Genomic DNA, 17,062 nt, shown 5'->3' on the forward strand with positions numbered 1-17,062 from the left:
GGCACTGGGCTGGCTTACAGTGAAACATGGGAGGAAAGATTAACGAGAGTCTCTAGAGGGCATGGGCAGCTGTATTCGGGGAGGAACACCCCTGGCCCCTTGCTATTTATTAGCATACATCTTATATACATGTAACTATAGATACACAGAAAACGTGTGAAATCGGTGACAGACTCCCTTTAAACAGATAGACTGACTAAACAGTTCGTCCCATTCGTTTAATTAGAGACAGCTGTGGTCCGTGCAGTACTTGAACGCAGCGCAGCCGAGTTGCAACAGTGGGGGGCCGTGTGGTCGTACCCTTTCATCTGTAAAAACCACACAGCCAATTATTGCATTGCAAAACTGCGGAAAATGCACATGTGTATCTTCTTTCTAATGCGGTTTTAATGCAGTTTCCAAACGCACCTCAACAGCTACATCTAGGGATGAGCGAATCAACTTCGGATGCTTCATCCGAAGTCGATTTGCTAAAAACTTTGTAGTAATACTGTACAGAGCTCCCACTCAGTACTGTATTAGAATGTATTGGCTCCAATGAGCCAAAGTTATTACTTCGCAAAGTCTCGCAAGACTTCGTGTAATAACTTCAGGAAATTAATTATTACTGTAAAAAACATTGGTAGCGAACGCGGGTTCGGTTCTAAGGTACCACTCGGAACCCAACCCGAGTTCAGTACCAAGGTTTTTTACAGTAATAATTAATTCCTGAATTATTCTACGGAGCCAATACATTCTAATACTGTACAGAGTGGGAGCTCCGGGCAGTATTACAACAAAGTTTTTAGTGAATCGACTTCGGATGAAGCATCTGAAGTCGATTTGCTCATCCCTAGCTACATCTGAACATACCCTAATTTCAATCACTTTGTGAGTTAGAGGACCTCTGAGATAACACTTTAAACTGAGCTAGAAGGGGTAAAAAAGTTCCATTGTTTTGGGTTGAGCTTAAACTGCATAGATGAAAGGAGCGCTTTGACTCGACATTTCTTCTCATCTTCATACTCATCTTTAAACTTCCTCTCCATAGCCTCTCTGTTTAGTTTCTCTCTATTATCCCCTACAGTAAAAATTTCATTCCTAATATTTGTTTCTGCCTGCAGCAGCCTGCTGAGCGATTCATTTTCCGCACAGTTTCCATACGGATATTCCCTGGTATCTGCTTCATATCCTGGAATAAAGTTTACATTATACAATTGGTTGCATCTTTTACATGGACGTTTTTCAATATACGCCCCTCTTTGGGCGATTATACTATAGGCTCTACAGTGCACTCGATCTGGGAACGTTATAGGATGTTTACCCTTACCACTCACTGCATACGAGATGGCCTTGTCCCACACATGCAGGGTAGATAGAGCAATCATGATTTCCCTTTGGTTCCTTCCTTTACAGGACATTGAGGCTCCATAAGCATTCGCGAGAACCTTTCTATTGTTGGTGTCTATCACACAGCAGTATGAGACTGTAGAAGCTGTTGCGGCAAAATCATTGGCAATGGGTTGGTTTCCTTGCTCATCACACACCTTCCACAGTGATTGATTAACCCTCGTCAGTTCTTGCATGAATAAATCTGGATCTTCTGCTCTTATAATCTTAGTCATCTAAAACAAGGGAAGTCCAGGGAAACATACAGTTATCAGAAGGATCTATCTTTTTCATATGTACATGCAGAGTAGCTGAACAGGTCGACCACTTTAACATTACTTTTCCAAATGTGCTGGTAACAGCACAATAAGTCACTAATATATATATATATTTCGTTTCACTGATATTTCCCCATATCCCCGCTGAGCAGTGCTGCCCCCTTGTTTCCTACAGTCCACTGCACTGTTTGTATTGTACTCTGGTCTTCAATCTGACCACTAATGGAAGGGCACGTGACCAGACTCGCCCATCAGCAGCCATCATTGAATAACACTAACACTGTGCATGCTCTCCTCTTCCATGCTGTACATAGTATTATTTAATGGAGAGGCCAATCTCTTTAACCCCTTAAGGACCGGGCTCATTTTCACCTTAAGGACCAGGCCATTTTTTGCAAATCTGACCAGTGTCACTTTATGTGTGAATAACTTTAAAATGCTTTTACTTATCCAGGCCATTCTGAGAATGTTTTTTCGTCACATATTATACTTCATGACACTGGTAAAATGGAGTAAAAAAAAAATATATAAAAAAAATACCAAATTTACCAAAATTTTTAAAAAATTAGCAAATTTCCAAGTTTCAATTTCTCTACTTCTATAATACATAGTAATACCTCCAAAAATAGTTATTAATTTACATTCCCCATATGTCTACTTCATGTTTGAATCATTTTGGGAATGCCATTTTATTTTTTGGGGACATTAAGCAAATCTTGAAATTTTTCAGAAATTTTCCCAAACCCACTTTTTAAAGGATAACTGTCACATTTAGACCCTCAATTTTCATATATGTAGTTACTAATAACATGATATTCCAGAATCAGTTACTATTAGATTGACTTACCCCATATTTAATAAGATTCAGCCCTTAGCAACCAGTCTGCACAAAACTGCAATTTCACTATTCAGTTAAGATGGCCGCCACTGCCCTCACCCTGAGGCTAATCCCGCCTGCCCTCACTAGCCAGTAACAATAGCCCCCCAAAAGTGTCAATAACCAGAGCCCTCCCCCTAAAGGGTTAATCTCCTGCAGCACAGAGGGGTCCTCTTACCACATGTTGCTTTCATTTATACACTGAGCAGACGGCAGATCTCCCTTCCCTGGTCTGCGCTGCTTCCACTCTGCATTCTCCAGCTCTGCTGAGTGAGGGAGCGTCTGCCAAGCGCAGGGACAGGGAGAAGTGCACACAGCCCAGGCACTGTTATCAGCTGCTGGGGAGGACCTGGCTTTAATCATTTACTTACAGTCCCTGGCTGTCAGTAATGTGACCCTGCACGCAGCCTGCTTCTGCGTCCTTCAACAGATAGATGGACCATGCCTAGCAACCCTATTTTAAGCACAGGTAAAAGTAGGCAGTACAGGGAACAAAAATGTGGAATTAAGGGGTAATTGAATACACAGTGAAAAGTTGAAATAGGGCCACCAATGAGATATTAATCACCACAATCCAATACTCCAAAAAAAATAAAATACGACAGTTATACTTTAAGAACCAGTTCAGGTCTGAAGTCACTTTGTGAGGCTTACATAATAGAAACCACCCAAAAATGACCCCATTCTAGAAACTACACCCTTCAAGGTATTCAAAACTTATTTTACAAACTTTGTTAACCCTTTAGGTGTTCCACAAGAGTTAATGGCAAATGGAGATACAATTTCTGAATTTTTTGTCAAATTTTCCATTTTAATTCATTTTTTCCAGTAACAAAGCAAGGGTTATAATAATTTAACTCACCTTAATCCACTTGTTCGCGCAGCCCGGCTTCTCTTCTGTCTTCATATTGCTGTGCACAGGAATAGGACCTTTGATGACGTCACTGCGCTCATCACATGGTCCATCACATGATCCATCATGGTGATGGATCATGTGACAGACCATGGGATGAGCGCAGTGACGTCACCACAGGTCCTTTTCCTGTGCACAGCAAAATGAAGACAGAAGAGAAGCCGGGCTGCGCGAACAAGTGGATTAAGGTGAGTTAAATATATATATTTTTTAACCCCTCCAGCCCTATTGTACTATGCATTCTGTATTAAGAATGCTATTATTTTCCCTTATAACCATGTTATAAGGGAAAATAATAATGATCGGGTCCCCACCCCGATCGTCTCCTAGCAATAGTGCGTGAAAATCGCACCACATCCGCACTTGCTTGCGGATGCTTGCGATTTTCACGCAGCCCCATTCACTTCTATGGGGCCTGCGTTGCAATTATGAATTTGAATATGCAATACCTTGTGTCCCTTGCATTTTTCCTAGTTTTTTAAAAAGGAAGCTCAAGCTTTTACATCTCCCCAATTATTCAGCCGTGGTGTTTTCTATGCACCAGCCCGTCTACTTTTCATGTAAGACCGTAGTAGTAAAAACTTACATATTCCAGGAGAATGGAGTATGGGGTGTAATAAGGGAGATGGGTGTTGTACTCCCTAAATGGCTTCGGGAACAGATTTTTAAGTTGCGAAATCACTTCTTCAGGAAGGAAGTCTTCTGGTAAGATTTTTTTTTTGTTAATATATCCAAAAAAGAAGATGGAATGTAGGACCTGGAGAGAGATGTACAAATAAGGGGTAGACATTTCAATAGGTCAACTTAAGCACATGTAGTGACAGTTATGAATTCTCATTCTGAATTTCCAAGTACAGTACCTGGAAATTATTTCCTAATGTTGACAATGGTTTCCTTCCCCGAGTGGAGAGCCCCTATCAAGAAGCACCTTGTGAGGACCACGTAATACCTGGACATTTCCCTAAAGCCTCATGCACACGACCGTTGTTTTATTCCGTGTCCGTTGCACAGTTTTTCGTGATTTTTTGCGGACCCATTGATTTTAAATGGGTCCGTTGAAAACTCGGCTAATGCACCGTTTGCCTTCCGTGGTTCCAGTCCGTCAAAAAAATATAACCTGTCCTATTATTTCCGCGGAAAACGGTTCGCGGACCCATTCAAGTCAATGGGACCGCAAAAAAACGCGGAGGTACACAAGATTGTCGTCCGCGTCCGTTTTTCTCCTATCATTTGCATGGCAAACCTGTCTTAGACTTTTTTTTACATTCCTTTATGTCTGGTGGTCCTCCAAAAATAAAGGAAGACACACGGAAACAAAAACGGAAACGGATCACGGAACAACGGTCGTGTGCATGAGGCCTAAATACTACATCTGGTAGATTGTGGTGTACCCTCGCAAAACTGTCTATTTGCCACAGAAGGATCACTATAGATCCAACTTTCAATACCCTCAACTGGGCAACAGATGTGGGGGCAAGAGACGTGCCATCACTGAGCTGCGTACCACAGCAGGGCCCGTGAGACAGAAGTTAGTCCCAGAGGTGGGACCAGCACCTATTAGACATTTATGGCATATCCTACTGATATGCCAAAAATGTCCCATATGGGGCAACCCCTTTAAGCTGTGCTGTACCTCTCGGCCTGCACCTTCCTGGCAGTAAGCTCTCACAGGGGTTCTCACAAATGCAGCAGGACAGGGTCTGAAATCCCTGTGATCCTCAATGCTCATATGCTACATAGCAACTGAGGAAGGAGAAAAGCCCACCTGCCCATCTTTTTTTGCGGCACCTCACCTCCTTCCCCATCTCCTCTGTTGGGAAGATGTTCAGTCTTCTCGGACTGCTCTTTCTAATGTTCTGCAGGCTTAGGCTTTTTTGATAATGCCCTCTTAGTAGTTCCGGCAGGCTGTTCTCAGGCTGTAATCTGATTGATTATAATTTGGTCCAGCCGAGATCTGGCCGCTACCCAGCAAATATGAAGCGATCTCCACCGGACCTCATTTATGTCCATTGGGTCGGCGGGTATTCCAGTAACACCCAGCATTGCCGGATCCAGAGAGCTAATGGCAGCGTGAAACTATCCTTATTGTGCCCCTGTGAGCAGAGCGGCCATCCCCTTCAAGTATAGAGCTCTGATGGATATACTGCTCTTACTGCCACACTAAAACATACCCTCGCTAATATAATGTCACCAATGGATAATGTTTTCAGCTGGTATGGATAGCTCCTCCACTTTTTGCAGTGCACAAGTCTTTATGAGGAGGAATTGCTCTGCATAAACATTGTAAATTGATACATGAATTCAGGTTTCTAAAATGTTTCAGAGTGACACTGTATATTTATGCCTAAAGTTGGATTTTCCACTACAAAGTTGAGATGTAGATGCTACATGCCACAAAATTCCACCTACCTGGGCGGCCTATGGTTTGCAGCAGGTGTGTATTATGATATTCTGTAGCAGCTGTGATGTGTATTATGAGGTTCTGCAGCAGCTGTGATGTGTATTATGAGGTTCTGCAGCAGCAACAGAGAGGTGTATTATGATTTTATACAAAATCGTGCATAAAAAAAAATCAGCTGCATCTGACTTGTGTATTATGAGGTTCTACAAATCATGAAAAAAAGGGGATATAAAACATCCTGCACGATATGATAATGAATGTTGCGGATGTGCATGGCTACATTTAGAAAGTCACAGAAAATAATGCACTATAGTAATAGATGCTGCTGCACATAGAGGTGACTAGGAGCAGCACACTATATGTGGGGTCTGCGCTCCTGAACATAGATGAATAACGGCATAGGTAGGTTTAGCGTAGGACCTGCCTGACTGAGACCACCTTGGCGCTGGGTAGGTGGGCACAGATGTGTTTTGATCAAAATGTATTGGCTAAGAGTCTCAGATTTTATTACTAGAGTGAGGGCTTAGTCCATATGTTATGTTTGCATCTATTACTATAGTGCATTATTTTTTGTGACTTTATAAATGTAGCCATGCACATTCGCATATTTAGTATCATATCGTGCAGGATGTTTCGTATCCCCTTTTTTTTTTCATGATTTGTTTGACTTGTCTTGAAGGAGTGGCACCTTCAGGTGTGAATGGGCTCCTACTCTGGGAGCAGCATTCATGTGCACTTTTGCCCCACCTATGTACGAGGCGACCTTGATTAGGTGGTACATATAGGTGTGTGCGCTCCTCCTCCCACTGGTTGCTGCTGCACATAGAGGTGACTAGGAGCAGCACACTATATATGCAGGGTCTGTGCTCCTAAGCTCTGCAGCAGCTTAGGTGTGTATTATGAGATTCTGCAGCAGCGGAGGTGTGTATTATGAGGCTCTGCAGCATCTGAGGTGTGTATTATGAGGCTCTGCAGCAGCTGAGGTGTGTATTATGAGATTCTGCAGCAGCTGAGGTGTGTATTATGAGGCTCTTCAGCAGCTGAGGTGTGTATTATGAGATTCTGCAGCAGCTGAGGTGTGTATTATGAGGCTCTTCAGCAGCTGAGGTGTTGTCACGAGGGTGTCGAGGACCACGCCTGACTCCGTTATACCCGGGGTCAGGAAGTCGCAGCGGTTGGCTGCACGCTCTATTTAAGATAGGGCTGTTTTCCTTATGATAGCTTTCTGGGTTTGCTTAGCAAACCCTTTTGGCTCACTCAGGGATCCGTAGCTCCTTCTCCTCAGCTGTTCCTTGTCCAGCACTCCCAGACCTCCTTATATTTCTCTCTCACACTTCTCTGGTTGCCAGAGATAGAGCTTCCTGCCTGGACATCTATTCTGACCTTCTGGAGCTGTGTTGCTGCGTTCGCTGGTAGTTGGTCCAGTACGCTACCCTCCAGATCCCTGTTGGACCTTTTTGGTTTATTGTGGTCGCCCACCTGGGTGTATGTGTTTGTATGTTTTGTCTGTCCTCTCCCTGGTGTTTCCCTCTTAGTGATAGTGGTGTGGACTAGCGATCCCACCGGCCTGTTCACTATCCAGGGCTCATATTAGGGAAAGCCAGGGTTTAGGCACGCGATCGCCGCACGGGTGAGGAACCCGTCTAGGGACGTCAGGGCAGTCAGGTGCCAGCCGCAAGGTGAGTTAGGGGTCACCACCTTTCCCTCTCCCTTGGGCAGGGCTTTCCCTGTTTTCCTCCCTGTGCGTGTCGTCGGTCATTACATTATCTCTGGCCCTTACAAAATTGTAGCCATCATCAACCCCGTGGCTTTTCGCCTGGAGTTACCTCAGACTTTTAAAATTCATAATGTTTTTCATAAGTCGTTACTCCAAAAATATGTTCCACCTCTAGAACCATCACCGCTGCCACCCCCTCCTGTTGTCGTGGATGGTAACCTAGAATTTCAGATATCCAAAATTGTTAATTCTCGTCGGGTCCGCCGCTCTCTTCAATATCTGGTGCATTGGAGAGGTTACGGTCCCGAGGAAAGAATGTGGGTTCCTGCATCTGAGGTAAACGCCGACAGGTTAGTTCGGGTTTTTCATGCCTCTCATCCTGGGAGACCTGGTCCTGAGTGTCCGGAGGCCCCTCGTAGAGAGGGGGGTACTGTCACGAGGGTGTCGAGGACCACGCCTGACTCCGTTATACCCGGGGTCAGGAAGTCGCAGCGGTTGGCTGCACGCTCTATTTAGGATAGGGCTGTTTTCCTTATGGTAGCTTTCTGGGTTTGCTTAGCAAACCCTTTTGGCTCACTCAGGGATCCGTAGCTCCTTCTCCTCAGCTGTTCCTTGTCCAGCACTCCCAGACCTCCTTATATTTCTCTCTCACACTTCTCTGGTTGCCAGAGATAGAGCTTCCTGCCTGGACATCTATTCTGACCTTCTGGAGCTGTGTTGCTGCGTTCGCTGGTAGTTGGTCCAGTACGCTACCCTCCAGATCCCTGTTGGACCTTTTTGGTTTATTGTGGTCGCCCACCTGGGTGTATGTGTTTGTATGTTTTGTCTGTCCTCTCCCTGGTGTTTCCCTCTTAGTGATAGTGGTGTGGACTAGCGATCCCACCGGCCTGTTCACTATCCAGGGCTCATATTAGGGAAAGCCAGGGTTTAGGCACGCGATCGCCGCACGGGTGAGGAACCCGTCTAGGGACGTCAGGGCAGTCAGGTGCCAGCCGCAAGGTGAGTTAGGGGTCACCACCTTTCCCTCTCCCTTGGGCAGGGCTTTCCCTGTTTTCCTCCCTGTGCGTGTCGTCGGTCATTACATTATCTCTGGCCCTTACAAAATTGTAGCCATCATCAACCCCGTGGCTTTTCGCCTGGAGTTACCTCAGACTTTTAAAATTCATAATGTTTTTCATAAGTCGTTACTCAAAAAATATGTTCCACCTCTAGAACCATCACCGCTGCCACCCCCTCCTGTTGTCGTGGATGGTAACCTAGAATTTCAGATATCCAAAATTGTTAATTCTCGTCGGGTCCGCCGCTCTCTTCAATATCTGGTGCATTGGAGAGGTTACGGTCCCGAGGAAAGAATGTGGGTTCCTGCATCTGAGGTAAACGCCGACAGGTTAGTTCGGGTTTTTCATGCCTCTCATCCTGGGAGACCTGGTCCTGAGTGTCCGGAGGCCCCTCGTAGAGAGGGGGGTACTGTCACGAGGGTGTCGAGGACCACGCCTGACTCCGTTATACCCGTGGTCAGGAAGTCGCAGCGGTTGGCTGCACGCTCTATTTAGGATAGGGCTGTTTTCCTTATGGTAGCTTTCTGGGTTTGCTTAGCAAACCCTTTTGGCTCACTCAGGGATCCGTAGCTCCTTCTCCTCAGCTGTTCCTTGTCCAGCACTCCCAGACCTCCTTATATTTCTCTCTCACACTTCTCTGGTTGCCAGAGATAGAGCTTCCTGCCTGGACATCTATTCTGACCTTCTGGAGCTGTGTTGCTGCGTTCGCTGGTAGTTGGTCCAGTACGCTACCCTCCAGATCCCTGTTGGACCTTTTTGGTTTATTGTGGTCGCCCACCTGGGTGTATGTGTTTGTATGTTTTGTCTGTCCTCTCCCTGGTGTTTCCCTCTTAGTGATAGTGGTGTGGACTAGCGATCCCACCGGCCTGTTCACTATCCAGGGCTCATATTAGGGAAAGCCAGGGTTTAGGCACGCGATCGCCGCACGGGTGAGGAACCCGTCTAGGGACGTCAGGGCAGTCAGGTGCCAGCCGCAAGGTGAGTTAGGGGTCACCACCTTTCCCTCTCCCTTGGGCAGGGCTTTCCCTGTTTTCCTCCCTGTGCGTGTCGTCGGTCATTACAGGTGTGTATTATGAGATTCTGCAGCAGCGGAGGTGTGTATTATGAGATTCTGCAGCAGCTGAGGTGTGTATTATGAGGCTCTTCAGCAGCTGAGGTGTGTATTATGAGATTCTGCAGCAGCTGAGGTGTGTATTATGAGAATCGCAGCAGCTGAGGTGTGTGTTATGAGAATCTGCAGCAGCTGAGGTGTGTATTATGAGATTCTGCAGCAGCTGACGTGTGTATTATGAGGCTCTGCAGCAGCTGAGGTGTGTATTATGAGATTCTGCAGCAGCTGACGTGTGTATTATGAGGCTCTGCAGCAGCTGAGGTGTGTAGTATGAGATTCTGCAGCAGCTGAGGTGTGTATTATGAGAATCGCAGCAGCTGAGGTGTGTATTATGAGAATCGCAACAGCTGAGGTGTGTATTATGAGATTCTGCAGCAGCTGAGGTGTGTATTATGAGGCTCTGCAGCATCTGAGGTGTGTATTATGAGGCTCTGCAGCAGCAGAGGTGTGTATTATGAGGCTCTGCAGCAGCGGAGGTGTGTATTATGAGATTCTGCAGCAGCTGAGGTGTGTATTATGAGGCTCTGCAGCAGCTGAGGTGTGTATTATGAGATTCTGCAGCAGCTGAGGTGTGTGTTATGAGGCTCTGCAGCAGCTGAGGTGTGTATAATGAGGTTCTGCAGCAGCTGAGGTGTATATTTTCTTTAAATTCCTAATCTGCCCCTGACAAAGATTTTTCAAGTTTAACGACTTAAAGTTTTATTTTTACATCTTACTTCTGACCTATCCTCAGGAATGTAAAGTACAGAGTGACCACCTATCTCAATCACTTCATATGCAATATGGTGCCAGTTTTCTAAGAGCAACCTATGGACTTATAGGATAGCTTCTTCCTTCCCTTTTCTTCCTCTTTCCTCCATTTTTTTGTGGAGCTGCTTGTGCTGCTGTGACGCAAGTTGAGCGTGTTGCCTGATGTGTTGGATTCTGATGTGTTGGATTGCTGTGCCTTGATGCTGTCAGGGTGTCTGGTTTTGGTTTCATGGCTTTGCCATGACGTGTTTGCATTTCTTTTTTTCTTTATGACCTTTAGGTACAATTCCTTTACAAGACAAGGTCTATACCTGCTTTAGGTTTTCCCACATCATGGCAGACTACTCAATTTGGCTTGTGTGTCGGAGCGCAGATATGCAACCTTTATATCAGATTTGTATTTGTATTGATTTATTGATGATTTGCTAAAAAGAGTTGGAAACCAAATAAAGGGGACATCATACTGTGTGGGGGGCACTTAAAGAGTCATCATTATATGTGGGGGGCATCACTGTATGGGCAGCAACTTAAGGGGACATCATACTGTGTGGGAGCACTTAGAAGGCATTACTTTGTGTGAGGTTACTTAAAGGGAACCTGTCATCAACTTTATGCTGCCCATACTAACGGCAGTATAAAGTACAGACAGGTGAGTTGATTTCAGCCGTCTGTCATTTAAAAGTTAAAAGTGATTGTTTGCCGAGAACCAACATCACAATCCTTGCAGACTGGGCCTGGAAAAGAGTCCCGGCCACCTGAGAAGAGTCATGGTTATTCATGAATTCCTGCTCTCCTGCCCACCTGCTGATGGCTGACAGTCTTCTACCTAGTTTTCTCCCTTTCTCTCTAGGAGACAACTGCCAATCATCAGCAGATCGGTGAGAGTGCAGGAGATTATGAATAACCAGGACTCTTCTCAGGTAGATTTGACTCTTTTCAAGGCCTGTGCTGCAAAGATTATGAGGCTGGTTCTCAGCAACCACTTGCTTTTAGCTCATGAGGGACACACGGCTGAAATCAACATTTCCATTTTGTCCACCATGACGGCTCCACTATGAGATTGACCCCTTGACCTCTGTAGGGGCAGGAACACAGAGTTTAACCTGCTCAGGACCGCCGTACGCAGGATTGCGTCCTGGCGGCGGCCCTGCTCTTCTGGGTGGATTCATATACGCGTCCTCTTGCGATAGCCGAGATTTCCTGTGAACACAGGAACGGAAGGTAAGCGAGTGGATCTCCAGCCTGCCAGCGGTGATCGTTCGCTGGCAGGCTGGAGATGCGATTTTTTTAACCCCCTAACAGGTATATTAGACGCTGTTTTGATAACAGCGTCTAATATACTAGCTACCTGGTCCTCTGGTGGTCACTTTTGCTTGGATCGACCACCAGAGGACACAGGCAGCTCAGTAAAGTAGCACCAAACACCACTACACTACACTACACCCCCCCCCTGTCACTTATTAACCCCTTATGAACCACTGATCACCCCATATAGACTCCCTGATCACCACCCTGTCATTGATCACCCCCTTGTAAGGCTCCATTCAGACGTCCGTATGATTTTTGCGGATCCACGGATACATGGATCGGATCCGCAAAACACATACGGACGTCTGAATGGAGCCTTACAGGGGGGTGATCAATGACAGGGGGGTGATCACCTCATATATACTCCCTGATCACCCCCTGTCATTGATCACCCCCCTGTCATTGATCACCCCCCTGTAAGGCTCCATTCAGACGTCCGTATGATTTTTACGGATCCACGGATACATGGATCGGATCCACAAAACACATACGGACGTCTGAATGGAGTCTTACAGGGGGGTGATCACCCATATAGACTCCCTGATCACCCCCCTGTCATTGATCACCCCCCTGTCATTGATCACCCCCCTGTAAGGCTCCATTCAGACGTCCGTATGATTTTTACGGATACATGGATCGGATCCGCAAAACACATACGGACGTCTGAATGGAGCCTTACAGGGGGGTGATCAATGACAGGGGGGTGATCACCTCATATATACTCCCTGATCACCCCCTGTCATTGATCACCCCCCTGTCATTGATCACCCCCCTGTAAGGCTCCATTCAGACGTCCGTATGATTTTTACGGATCCACGGATACATGGATCGGATCCACAAAACACATACGGACGTCTGAATGGAGTCTTACAGGGGGGTGATCACCCATATAGACTCCCTGATCACCCCCCTGTCATTGATCACCCCCCTGTCATTGATCACCCCCCTGTAAGGCTCCATTCAGACGTCCGTATGATTTTTACGGATACATGGATCGGATCCGCAAAACACATACGGACGTCTGAATGGAGCCTTACAGGGGGGTGATCAATGACAGGGGGGTGATCACCTCATATACACTCCCTGATCATCCCCTGTCATTGATCACCCCCCTGTCATTGATCACCCCCTGTAAGGCTCCATTCAGACGTCCGTATGATTTTTACGGATCCACGGATACATGGATCGGATCCGCAAAACACATACGGACGTCTGAATGGAGCCTTACAGGGGAGTGATCTATGACAGGGGGGTGATCACCTCATATACACTCCCTGATCACCCCCTGTCATTGATCACCCCCCTGTAAGGCTCCATTCAGACGTCCGTATGTGTTTTGCGGATCCGATCCATGTATCCGTGGATCCGTAAAAATCATACGGACGTCTGAATGGAGCCTTACAGGGGGGTGATCAATGACAGGGGGTTGATCAATGACAGGGGGGTGATCAGGGAGTCTATATGGGTGATCACCCCCCTGTCATTGATCACCCCCCTGTAAGGCTCCATTCAGACATTTTTTTGGCCCAAGTTAGCGGAAATTGTTTTTTTTTTCTTACAAAGTCTCATATTCCACTAACTTGTGAAAAAAAATAAAAAATTCTAGGAACTCGCCATGCCCCTCACGGAATACCCTGGGGTGTCTTCTTTCCAAAATGGGGTCACTTGTGGGGTAGTTATACTGCCCTGGCATTTTAGGGGCCCATATGCGTGAGAAGTAGTTTGCAATCAAAATCTGTAAAAAATGACCGGTGAAATCCGAAAGGTGCTCTTTGGAATGTGTGCCCCTTTGCCCACCTAGGCTGCAAAAAAGTGTCACACATTTGGTATCGCCGTACTCGGGAGAAGTTGGGGAATGTGTTTTGGGGTGTCATTTTACATGTACCCATGCTGGGTGAGAGAAATATCTTGGCAAAAGACAACATTTCCCATTTTTTTATACAAAGTTGGCATTTGACCAAGATATTTATCCCTTTCGGATTTCACCGGTCATTTTTTACAGATTTTGATTGCAAACTACTTCTCACGCATATGGGCCCCTAAAATGCCAGGGCAGCATAACTACTCCACAAGTGACCCCATTTTGGAAAGAAGACACCTCAGGGTATTCCGTGAGGGGCATAGCGAGTTCCTAGAATTCTTTATTTTTTGTCACAAGTTAGTGGAATATGAGACTTTGTAAGAAAAAAATAAAATAAAAAATAAATCATCATTTTCCGCTAACTTGTGACAAAAAATAAAAAGTTCTATGAACTCACTATGCCCATCAGTGAATACCTTAGGGTGTCTACTTTCCGAAATGGGGTCATTTGTGGAGTGTTTGTACTGTCTGGGCATTGTAGAACCTCAGGAAACATGACAGGTGCTCAGAAAGTCAGAGCTGTTTCAAAAAGCGGAAATTCTCATTTTTGTACCATAGTTTGTAAACGCTATAACTTTTACCCAAACCATTTTTTTTTTACCCAAACATTTTTTTTTATCAAAGACATGTAGAACAATAAATTTAGTGAAAAATTTATATATTGTATAGCAACCCTGTAAAGCCTAAAGGTTCTCGTTGGACTTTAGGCCCCTTTACGCACCTAGGCTGCAATAAAGTGTCACATGTGGTATCGCCGTACTCAGGAGAAGTAGGGCAATGTGTTTTGGGGTGTATTTTTTACATATACCCATGCTGGGTGAGAGGAATATCTCTGTAAATTGATAACTCTGTATTATTTCTTTTTTTAAAAGTTGTCATTTACAGAGATATTTCTCTCACCCAGCATGGGTATATGTAAAAATACACCCCAAAACACATTGCCCTACTTCTCCGGCAATACCACATGTGTGACACTTTTTTGCAGCCTAGGTGCACAAAGGGGCCCAAATTCCAATGAGAATCTTTACGATTTCACAGGGCATTTTTTACACATTTGGATTCCAAACTACTTCCCACGCTTTAGGTCCCCTAAAGTGCCAGGGCAGTATAAATACCCCACAAGTGACCCCATTTTGGAAAGAAGACACCCCAAGGTATTCCGTGAGGGGCATGGCGAGTTCCTAGAATATATATTTTTTGGCACAAGTTAGCAGAAAATGATTTTTATTTTTTTTTCTCTTACAAAGTCTCATATTCCACTAACTTGTGCCAAAAAATAAAATTTTACATGAACTCGCCATGCCCCTCACGAAATACCTTGGGGTGTCTTCTTTCCAAAATGGGGTCACATGTGAGGTATTTATACTGCCCTGGCATTTTAGGGGTCCTAAAGTGTGAGAAGAAGTCTGGAATATAAATGTCAAAAAATTTTACGCATTTGGATTCCGTGAGGGGTATGGTGAGTTCATGTGAGATTTTATTTTTTGTCACAAGTTAGTGGAATATGAGACTTTGTAAGAAAAAACAATAAAAAAAAATCAATTTCCGCTAACTTGTGCCAAAAAAAAAAAATCTTCTATGAACTCGCCATGCCCCTCAAAAGTGATCTTTTTATAGCGCCGCAGCGATTTTACGGTGTTTTTGCAGTGATCAGAAAAAAAAAAATTCTGGCACTGCGGTGGGGCGGACTGAACGCAAGTGTGTGCACAAGATCAGGCCTGATCGGACGAACACTGCGTTTTTTGTAGAGCCTATAGAACATGTCCTATTCTTGTCAAGAAAAGGCATTTTGTATATAGTTCTGGCAATGTGCGGATCCGCAAAATGCGGAAAGCACATTGCCGGTGTCCGTGTTTTGCGGATCCGCGGTGTCCGTGTTTTGCGGATCCATACGGGCGTCTGAATGGAGCCTTACAGGGGGGTGATCAATGACAGGGGGGTGATCAGGGAGTCTAATATGGGGTGATCAGGGGTTAATAAGTGACGGGGGGTGTAGTGTAGTGGTGTTTGGTGCTACTTTACAGAGCTGCCTGTGTCCTCTGGTGGTCGATCGAAGCAAAAGGGACCACCAGAGGACCAGGTAGCAGGTATATTAGACGCTGTTATCAAAACAGCGTCTAATATACCTTTTAGGGGTTAAAAAAATCGGATCTACAGCCTGCCAGTGAATGATCGCCGCTGGCAGGCTGTAGATCGGCTCGTTTACCTGCAGTTCCTGTGAATGCGCGCTCCTGTGTGCGCGCGTTCACAGGAAATCTCGCGTCTCGCGAGATGAAGCGTATATGCGTCTAGGAGGAATGAATCGACCGCCTCCGGAACGCAATTCTGCAGTAGGCGGTCCGGAGGCGGTTAAAGGGCTTGTCTCACTTCAGCAAATTACATTTATCATGTAGAGCATACAAGTTAAGGCCTCTTTCACACTACCGTATGGCTATTTCAGTGTTTTGCAGTCCGTTTTCCACTGATCTGTTGTTCCGTTTTTTTGTTTCCGTTGTGTTTCAGTTTCGGTTCAGTTTTTCCGTTCCGTTTTTCCGTATGGCATATACAGTATACAGTAATTACATAGAACAAATTGGTCTGGGCATAACATTTTCAATAGATCGTTCCGCAAAAAACGGAACGGATACGGAAGACATACGGATGCATTTCCATATGCATTCCGTTTTTTTTGCAGATCCATTGACTTTAATGGAGCCACGGAACGTGATTTGCGGCCAAATATAGGACATGTTCTATCTGTGCACGGAACGGAGATACGGAAACGGAATGCATACGGAGTACATTCAGTTTTTTTTTACGGACCCATTGAAATGAATGGTTTCGTATACGGACCGTATATGGAATGCAAAAAACGGCCTGCAAAACGGAAAAAAAAACGGTAGTGTGAAAGAGGCCTAATACAAGACACTTACTAATGTAGTGTGATTGTCGATATTGCCTTCTTTGCTGGCTTGATTCATTTTTCCATTGCATTATACACTGCTCATATCCAGCAGCGGTGGCCGTGCTTGCACACTATAAGAAAAAGCATCAGCCTCTCTGGTGGCCGGGACTGTGGGAGCTCGAAGGGAAATCATGAACTAGTTAATTAATCCCCCAGACGTTAAAACCTCAATTTTTAATGTAGATTTTGAATTTATTTCTCAAGTAAATATAGCTGGTGCACAACTCAAGTGACTGAAGTGCATTTTAAGCCCATAGTGACGTAACTCATTTTAGTCTTAAGGACCAGTAGCATATGTTGTATGAAAAAAATACCCTACAATAATCTCAGTGTTGCCCCTGAACAGTGCAGCCATGTGCAGGAACCTAGTTTGCGTTCGCTTGCCATACTGGTTTGTTTTGAAAAACGAATCGAAAACTGTTGTTTATGGCGACTGAGAGAAAATGTATTTTCTGACCTTTCCCATCTGTCAAAAA

The 17,062-nt window shown here is 45.2% G+C and overlaps 1 protein-coding gene across 3 annotated transcripts in view; it reads right to left on the reverse strand.

Moving 5' to 3' along the window:
• Positions 1-568: 568 nt before the first annotated feature.
• LOC121005898 overlaps positions 569-17,062 on the reverse strand; it is a 53,699-nt gene continuing 37,205 nt past the window's right edge. For all 3 annotated transcript variants that reach the window (XM_040438708.1, XM_040438711.1, XM_040438712.1), the window contains 2 exons: positions 4,023-4,193; positions 569-1,604 (listed from right to left, as the gene is read on the reverse strand). In XM_040438708.1, the coding sequence (XP_040294642.1) occupies positions 900-1,604; positions 4,023-4,193 (876 nt within the window). In that variant the 3' untranslated portion in view covers positions 569-899. The remainder of the gene's footprint in view (positions 1,605-4,022; positions 4,194-17,062) is intronic.

Source organism: Bufo bufo, chromosome 6 (genome assembly GCF_905171765.1).
Source record: "Bufo bufo chromosome 6, aBufBuf1.1, whole genome shotgun sequence".
Taxonomy (NCBI): domain Eukaryota; kingdom Metazoa; phylum Chordata; class Amphibia; order Anura; family Bufonidae; genus Bufo; species Bufo bufo.